General features: G+C 31.8%; 1 protein-coding gene across 1 annotated transcript; it reads left to right on the forward strand.

Annotated features, from left to right (window-relative positions):
• Positions 1-1,731: 1,731 nt before the first annotated feature.
• On the forward strand, positions 1,732-6,540 carry LOC118185330 (uncharacterized). The gene is made up of 4 exons (XM_035355172.2): positions 1,732-1,878; positions 3,553-4,084; positions 4,636-4,843; positions 6,385-6,540. The coding sequence occupies exons 2-3, from the start codon at positions 3,580-3,582 to the stop codon at positions 4,839-4,841; spliced, it is 711 nt and encodes a 236-aa protein (XP_035211063.1). The 5' UTR covers positions 1,732-1,878; positions 3,553-3,579; the 3' UTR covers positions 4,842-4,843; positions 6,385-6,540.
• The last annotated feature ends 3,209 nt before the right edge of the window (positions 6,541-9,749 follow it).

Here is a 9,749-nt window from a genome sequence, read left to right on the forward strand (position 1 = left end):
TTCTTCCAGTATCCTATGATGCCGTGACCCCACTGAATCACCATATTTGTAATGCGTGATATTCTACCTGTATTTGTTTATTTGTAAGTTAAGGTATTTATAATTCTAATTATTTACATGCAGGATTATCCGAATCTCCTAAAATTGATGATATGTAATATAACAGGCAAACGCAATGTCTCATCGACATACTACAGATTTTCTAATTCATAAACCTTTTCTTACAAATTTTCAACAACTCTGAAAACATTGGAAATATTTAGAAATTTTTATGCATTCGATTTAAATGTGATTGAAAAAATTCTTTTCTCTATTGATTAGCAAGAAGACACCTAATAAAGTACGTTGCAGTCACGGTGCTACCGGGATGGCTGTCGATTACTGCAGGGCGGGGGGGGGGGGGGCAACGGCTTTAAAAATGCTTTTTAAGAATTCAAAACGTTCAAATACATTAGAAGACTTTTTTTTTTTTTTTGATTTTGTTAACAATTTATTTTTACTTTAATTTGCAGAAAAGTAATCACGTTAAAATGTAGCTACAACTATGCACTTATTCACCCTTAAAACTATAGTAGTTTTTAATTCTTTAATAAATAATAATATACTGCAAAAATAAAAACGAACCTGTATTTTTTTTCTATTTTTTTTTCTTTCCCAAATAACATTAAATCCACTAATATATAAAAAAAATTTGAAATGTTTCAGATTTTAAATTACGTCCAAAGGGGCGTTTTTTAACATTTTATGTGTTACCTTTCTTTATTAAATATCATGTTCTTCGCACTTAAACCATAAGATCCAGTGCAACAGCAATATCACAAAATAGTTTTAAAACGAGCATATCTTTAGAATTTCCGATACAGAGACTCACGCGCTGGAGATATAAATTTTTTTCTGCACAACGTTGCCATTGCTCGCTTTTAAATAGTTGAGTTTGTTACTCAAAAATTCGTTAAAGTTTTACAAAATATGAAATCGATAATAAAACAAATTCCAAATTTCAAATTTGGGATTCCAAATGCCCATATTCGTAGTAGGATTACGTCATTCAAAATTCGATTGTTCTATGTACCGTTGTTTTATCACAATACGAGAAATATACATACATTTATGCAGATTTTTCATTATTTAATTTCTTCAAATATAATGCAAGACTCTAACATTTTGTGGCAACAGTTTGAAAAGTGAACCGACATTTATGAGTCCGACGCAAAATGCCAAAACGAAAGCAATAGTCCTTCGGGACTGGAGTCCCTTTGGACTAAAAATAGCTGAAAAATATTGTACTGTAAGAGTGTTGAAATTGTGTACTGTCTTCTTTGTATATAGTCTTTAATAGCACCTTCCTATGAATAACAACGTACTACACAAAGATAATTTAATTTGGACTTGAGCGCTCTGTATTACAGTTAAGTAATGGAGCCAAAATATTAAGTCAATAAAAATATATTATTTTTCACAGAAGGTTCCAAAGAAAGCTTTCCATCTCAACTGCTCACCTAAAAGCTAAAAATAAATTTTTATTACTGTCCTTCAGTTCGATTAAATGATCATATCTAATTGTAAGGTGCACCGTTTACACCTTGTTAAAATGCGCGTTTAGTGATTGTTTATATCACTAATAATATCTAATTTGCGAATGAATGCTTTTTCTAACAGGTACTGAACGTCTTTCAAGGTTTGGAGCATACCCGCTTTTCGACTAATTGTCACTTCATCCAGTCAAACAACAAACGTAAGATGCAGGTCAACTGACAAATATATTTCTAGTTTCTGAAAAACAAAATGATCTTTATCGCTTCGTAATGGGTATATATAGGGACCTCCGTTAATGTTCAGACATAATTCGACAAACTGTGAATTCTCATCAGTAATTAGGTAAGTATTAAGTTTAATAACTTTACTGCTAAGATTTTATGTATCTATGTAATTTATAATAATACGAACACCTCTTTGCTTACATATCTGCGACTTTTGGGATTGAACAACAGTAAGTTTAGAAACGTAATTAATAAATATTCAACTATATGTTATACAACTGTATGTACTTTCATTCATATGTTGCATAAAACAGTTTTAAATTTAAAATTTCTTGTACTGATAAAGGACGAAGAAAATGATAAATAGATTGACAAAGGACCTACTTTTAAATAATCGGTTCGTTTTAAGTCTGGCTTTTTTAGGACATCACTGTGTTAAGAAGGAGTTGAAAAATCATAAAGCATTTAAGCTTCTCGGTTTTCCGTAAATACTCTTTAAAGATGACGGTAAAAGACATTTCACTCTATTACAAGAGACGTCTGCATTAAGCAAAACCCTTTTAAGTCCCAATATAAATATTTATTAGCCCAAATATAAGACATTTCTATAGTGTTTTTTATTAAAATGCCCATCTGTAATCATATTCGACTTACATGAGAAAAATGAAATTTTAAAACCACTTGTATGCTTTTAGGTAAATCACTATTTATTCCTTAATGGTTATGTTTAAAGAAAATATACTTTCATAGTTTTATTTCAAAGTGTAAGATTAAAGAGTTAAAAACTTTAACATATCAAGCTATTACATATGCAGCCGTTTTATATCCAAGACATTTTTTTCCTTTCAGAATGCTCTCAAAAATACAGGATAATCATACACATAAAGCAATCTAACATTTGCCCCGATACAGTAAGAAGCAAATTGAGTGTAAAATCTTATCACTAACTATATAACATCAGCTGAGTATAAGATACCTGATGACTGCGAAATTAAAAGTAACAAATAGGCGTAATATTGTAACTTCTCTACAGATCACTAGAACTAGACGTATATACGTTATAGTTAAAATAATAATCACTAAAATTTAACAGGTCATAAAGTTTCTTTTCTTTCTTGAACATTATGGCTCATACATTTGTATTTTAATATGGATACTTATTTTGAAAATGACTGCAACTAAAATGTTAAGAAAATACAATAATCTTTAATTATCTATTTCTTTCCTCATTCTGAATTTAGTTCAAATTTTAAACTTTAGCATTCCAAAACCTGATGCGAAATGGAGAAATAAATTGGCGTAATTCTTCTAAAAGCACTCTAAGAGAGTAAAATTTCACTAAAACGTTAACGAGAAAACACAATTTCACACACTCCCCAAATTTTAGAAATTATAAAAGTGCAAATTATCTTTCGCAAACCTATTTCTCGTTATCGTTGGTGTGATCCGATTTTATTTTATAAATAGCATAGTGATATGTCTCTATTAACCATGTAGATTAATTATAAATAATCGTTTTGTTTGTCATATATATTAGAGCTTAAACAAGCTCCAAGCATAGGTGTCATAGAATTCCACCTCGAAAGCCTACTTTCCAAGAGCGCTAGCTGAGTTATTCTTAAAAGAGATAACTAAATAGAAATGGATTTTACTTTGAATTAATAATAGTTACCAATGTATAACTTACAGGTACATTGCTATTGTGTATCTATATCGCTCTTGTAAATCTATAGTGAATTTTTTTAATATTCGTGAAATTGTAATTTTTATATTCGTTATTTTGTTTTTACAGATCACAGCTCTATTACCTTCGGGAAACATGAAGTACTCCGCAGTCCTGCTTTTTGCTCTTGTCGCTGTCGCCTCCGCTCAGTATCATGGCATGGCGCAATCTGGTGCCATGGGCATGGGAGGTATGGGACGCATGGGAGGTATGAGTCAAATGAGAGGCATGAGCCAAATGGGTGGCATGAATCAAATGAGAGGCATGAGCCAAATGGGAGGCATGGGTCAAATGGGAGGACATCACCGCATGGGACGTAGCCTCGTAATGACATCTGGACGTATGGGAGCCGGATATATGGGAGCTGGACAAATGGGAGCTGGACATATGGGAGCTGGACAAATGGGAGCTGGATATATGGGAGCTGGACAAATGGGAGCTGGATATATGGGAGCTGGACAAATGGGAGCTGGATATATCGGAGCTGGACAAATCGGAGGACATCATCGTATGGGACGTAGTCTAGCAATCCCTTCTGGACATATGACTGCCGGATATATGGGAGCTGGACGTATGGTAGCTGGACAAATGGGCGGAATGGGTAAGTTTTCTTCATAAATAAACTACATTTCACCTGTCTATGTTTGAAAGAATTTTGATTTGTAATATACTGCATAATAACCTGTCGGGAAGGGTCTTAATACAGAGTAATGCACAGTTAAATGCAAAAGTTTTATTCACAGTTGTAATAACTGAATTAAATGCCTTTTTAATAAATAATGCATATGAGGAAAGCTGAATTAAGTCTTACAAAACTTTGGGATGCTGAACTATCGAAATTAAGAGGAAATCCTTGTGACTTGTGGCACACAGAAAGATGGGCAAAATTCTGTATATGATGTTAGTAGCAATCTGACATGAAATATCATTACTTGACCATATCTGCAGTTTTAAGCATTTTGATTACTGTGAAATCGGCGTTTCTTCAGATTTTTCAACCTTTTAATGTTAAAGATAATGAAAATGTAAAAAAGAAAGGGTTTCGAGAAAAATAAATAGTAAGAAGACATTGACGCACAATGACAGTAGATTTAAAGGTAATCTAATTTCGCAGCTTTTATAAAAATAATTTACAAACTTTCCCTCTTTTAGGCATGGGAGGTGCTGGAGCTATGGGCTATGCTGGACATATGGGACATCGTATTGCCCGAAGTGCTGTTATGACAACTATGGCTGGTCATGGTATGGCTATGGGCGGCAGTGGTATGGCTATGGGAAGCATGGCAATGGCACCCAACATGATGAACACTCGAGGACTTATGTCACATGGAGGCATGGCTGGAATGATGCATGGTTAAATGTAAGTAAATGATTTAGACATTAAATTCGTTTACATATCATCTCAGACTAACTTCAGTTTTTCAAAATGGATATGATTCGCTTTCTCACTTTTATACGTGTTAATTTACAGTATTTCAAAATTAATATAAATGTATCGTTTCAAAAATATATTATATATATAATTTTAAGTCAGAATAAAATTTTTTTCAGAATATATTGCATTCGAATGTATGTTATAAATGTTATGGATCATCATTCACACACAGTGGATACTCGTTAATTCCATTCCATGGCAATTAGCAAAACTCATAAAATTGCTGGAAGTATCACGGAAATTATTTCTGAATAACTGATATTTTCAGGAATTCAGCATTCGTTCGAATGAAACATGAAATTTGTTATTATCCTATATCGAATTAAAGAGAAAGTACTATATCTTCCTACCCCATTTCTTGTTTAAAACTTTTACTTTGTAAAGTAAATTTAAAACAAACTAGATGTTGAAAACTAAAATGGCTGCTATGCAAGTAAGATGGAATCTTCAAAAATTATAGCAGAGAATATTATTAAAAAGCCACTTGAACAATATAACGTACATTAGTTCTAGAATTAAATATTGAGATGATTTGCATATTGCTTTGAGACTGATCGAATGAAGAACGAAGAATGATACTGAGGACCCTTCCATGGATTTTCACTGAGAATGTTCGGGAATATAGAATCCAGTTTTGCACTAGTCTGCTAAAAGGACTTCCGAACAGACATACATTCATTCATTCCACAGAGATACTGCAGTTGCAAAATTTCAATTTTTTTTTTTTTTTTTTTTTTTTTTTTTTTTTTTTGTCTATCCACTAAAAGTGGGGTGTTTAAAATCATGAAACAGGCGTAGTTCTTCTCGGTCTGAGTCTAGTCTTCTCGGTCTTCTAGTAATTCAAAGATTTCAGTTTATGGTGTTTTTGTAAATTAGCTTATGCATTATATAATCAAATATTCTAAAAAGTCATCTCACTCCTTAGAGGATTGTTGCGCATAAATCCTTAAATAAATAAAACCATCCTCCCATAATTACGCAAGAGAGACACAATTTAGATCCCAATAGTGACCAAGTGGATAAAACCTTTGAATACTGATTGCTCGACTCGGGTTCAAACCCCAACAAACGGGAGGTTTATAGTCGTATTTGTAATTTTAATCATAAGTAACATGATACGAGCCAGGTTTCCTTAGAAAGGTCCTTTACAAAGACATTTCTTCCCCCTCTTAGGGAATTAGAGACGTTTTTCTACAGATAAACAAACCAATGACAGCCCAACTAAAGCTACAGCAGACAGCTTTCATTGACACTTATGCAGTTCGACCTTCAACATCTCTAATACAAAAATAAAAGTGACAGTACTTAAAATTGAACTTTTCTGTTAGGATGTAATGATTATTCTAATTTTAATATGAAATAAAATAAATAAACTGTGTTGCATATTGAAACCATTTAAATTCAGTGATATTATTTTATGAATCATGAATATTCCTGTTTAAGAAACTCTACTTTTTTTCCCCTAGGTTTCAAGGCTCCAAATTCTTGAATCTTAGTGCAAAATCGAAAGTTTCAGAATATTATTATTATTATTATTATTATTTATGTATAATTGTGTTATATATTTAAATAAAAAATATCAAGTATATTAATGTTTTAAATAAAATTTTATTTATTTCCCATTTAATCGTCAATTTAATTTCTGAAATGACATTTCATATAGGAAAATCACGTAAAATTTAGAAACAAGCTAAGCCAAGGTAAATTTCTGGTTCTCAAAACCTCTTCTCTTCTGTTCTCTAAACGTTATTGAACTTTCCTCAGTAATTAAATATCAACTACTTAGTTTATCACATTAAAAATACTGCAAGACCAAATATAACTTGGAAAAAGTGTGAACAGGAAAAACGCACTTTATTTATCAAAATAATTAAACGAAACAAAAAGAGATTTTCATGTGAATAAATTTATCCGAAATATTAATTGAAATTTTTTAGATACGTAAAAAAATTGTTAAAAGAAGCTACAAATGTTAAATTATTAAATGCAAACTTCTGAAAGATAATTTTAACATTAAAAGAACTACTGAGCTTAGGCTTAAAATTACCATTTTAGAAATATTAAAAAATAATGTTTTGCAATTAATTATGTTGAATTGCATAATATACTTTTTCATCACTTAAATCCTATTATTTTTGGGCAATTTTTTTCCATTAGTTTTTTTTTATTACGGACCTCTCAAGAATCTTTAATAGAACAAAGAGTCACATAATGATTAAAGCTTTCCTCTTAGAGAACAAGTATAAAAATTTATGTTTAGAGAATTTTTACTAAAAAGTACCACGTGATTAGGCTCTCACAACACGAAAGAATAATTGTTCTGATACTGTGTTCCCACTTCTACAACAAACGATTCGAAAGTTGTTTAAAGATGCAGTATCCTTTAAATACTCTGATTATAAATGTAATACTTTTGTTTACATTACTAAATATAGATAAAATCCGAATGAAGTTAAATAATGGTATCACTAGAATACATATAGATTCATCACTTATTAATTAATTTCAAGTTCAAGAAATAATTTAAAAAAACTAAGTGAAAAGGATTTTATTTAAAAAATAGTTTTGCGTAAATTATAAAAATGATTGTATTTTATATTAAGGTTAGCAAAAATACCCACCAATGGTATAACCATTTGACTTATATTTAGCATGCGTTCTAGGAAAGACTCACGCTTAGACTGTTATATTTTAGGCCAAAATGCTCTTAGATTCAGTAAAATAATGAAAACTGTTGGAACAGGAATAAAAATTGAATTGTCTTGCACTCAATGGACCGACGCATGCCTTTTACAAATATTTCTGCCGTTAGATGGTGCTACTACCATCTCTTTCAGTGATATTAAAAAAGATCAACCCATTTTTTGCTTGTCTTTTTTCTTTTTTCTTTTCTTATTTTTCCCTCGTCATTTCTATCTGGTTTTCTGATTTTTTTTAACAAGTGAATTTGCTGAATGCATTGGAAGTGATCAAATTAAATAACTGCAAAGAGTTTGTTAGATACTAAATTATTGGTTTAGATGCCTTCAACTCATTCGTGTACCCAGAAAAATGGGTAGTCCGCCCAGGGCAGCATATATATAGAGAAGATAAATTACAATTTTAGCCAGAGCGCACCGGAGCCCTAAATAAGATGAGCTCCGGTACTTCTTTTTATAAAGCTGAACCACAATTTAAAGGGAAAAAAATAGAATTCCTAACGTTTTAGTTTAACAATAAGCGGACTTTGTAATACTCTATTTCCCTAGAAATACCAACTCATGAGAACATGAGACATTCAAGTCCCCTCACTCACATGCGGAAACCTTTTCCTTTAAGAAGGGCAATAAATTTCCTAAACAAATTCCCCCGCGGAATTTGTTTAGGAACGCGTAAATTTCTCGCCATGCCATCGTATCTAGTGTATTGTTATTGAAGCTTATATTTAGTTAACCTTGCAGAAAAGAAAATTTGTTGTGGTGTAGTGGCCGAAACCGCTATGCAAACTCTGGGTTGTGACATCAGGTTGAAAACAAAACACAGCATAAAAAAAAAATTTATTGAATGCTAAAAATGGCTACATACCATTCGACAAGAGAGAAACTTACTATTTTTAAAAATCAAATTCTATACATTTTACGTGCGAGAGCAATTCGTGGCTCTCGAGCTTGCGTTTTTAACATTGCCAACGATTTAATTATTTTAATAAAGACTATTTTAATAACTATTGAAAATGTATTTGTAAGTTAAAAAAATAATAATTTTCAGATTATGCTCACGAGACATCCTTGTCCATATAAATTTTCAGTCTCTTCTTCTTTTATGTAACCTTATCACATCTCCTCCCCTCATAAAGAAATGTTTCTTGACTATGAAAGGAAAAATTCTAAATTCATTTCACTGCTTTCAAAACACAAGTGGTAACCATTAAAGTGATTAATAGAGAAGCCAGTTACATTACCCTGCACTTATTTCTAGATAACATAACCGCATAAATACAACAAAAATAATTTAAACTACTCCTAATGTCTGCCTTATACAAAGCATATTCCTCAAATTTTACACAATGCTAATACTTAAGATAAAACATTTAATTCTAACATTTTTTTTGAAAATGAAACACACAATGCAAACAATTTTGAATATACACAAATATAATTCCAAATCTGTACAAAAATCATGTTCACCCAATTTTCATTACTTTTTACCTTACTTTATATCCACTAGTGATATTCAGTCATTAGACTAGTGATATTCAGCCATCTGCATTACCGTGTAATTTGCCTGTCCTATGAACAATTTCAAAGTTGTACTGTTGGAGACACAATGCCCAGCGAGTCAAACGAGAATTTGATTCCATCATTTTGTTTAAAAAAGTCAACGGATTATGATCCGTCTGGATCTTGAATTTTTGTCTGTCTAAGTAATGACTTAGTTTCTTCAGTCCATAAATAATGGCCGCTAGTTCTCTTTCAATGGTGCTATAATTTCGCTCCGCTTTAGTAAACGTTTTGCTAAGATACAGTATAGGGTGTTCCTCCCCATCCTGAATTTGAGACAACACAATACCCGCACCATATAAGCTGGCATCTGTCTGCACAATAAATTCTTTAGAATAATCTGGTGCAAATAAAACCGGACTTTTTACTAGTTTGGTCTTCAGTTTATTCAAAGCCTCGTCGCACTCTTTTGTCCAAATCACTTTTTCTTTTTTGTTTTTGCCCTTCAAAGCGTCTGTCAAAGGTGCCGCAATACTGGCGTAGTCTTTTATGTACCTTGTATAGTAGCCCACAGTACCAAGGTAGCTACGTATCTGAGTTTTAGTAGTGGGGATCGGAAAATCTCTGATTGC

The sequence above is a fragment of the Stegodyphus dumicola genome, chromosome 4, assembly GCF_044657685.1.
Source record: "Stegodyphus dumicola isolate Sdum_Otavi_A_Nest chromosome 4, ASM4465768v1".
NCBI classification, from domain to species: Eukaryota; Metazoa; Arthropoda; class Arachnida; order Araneae; family Eresidae; genus Stegodyphus; species Stegodyphus dumicola.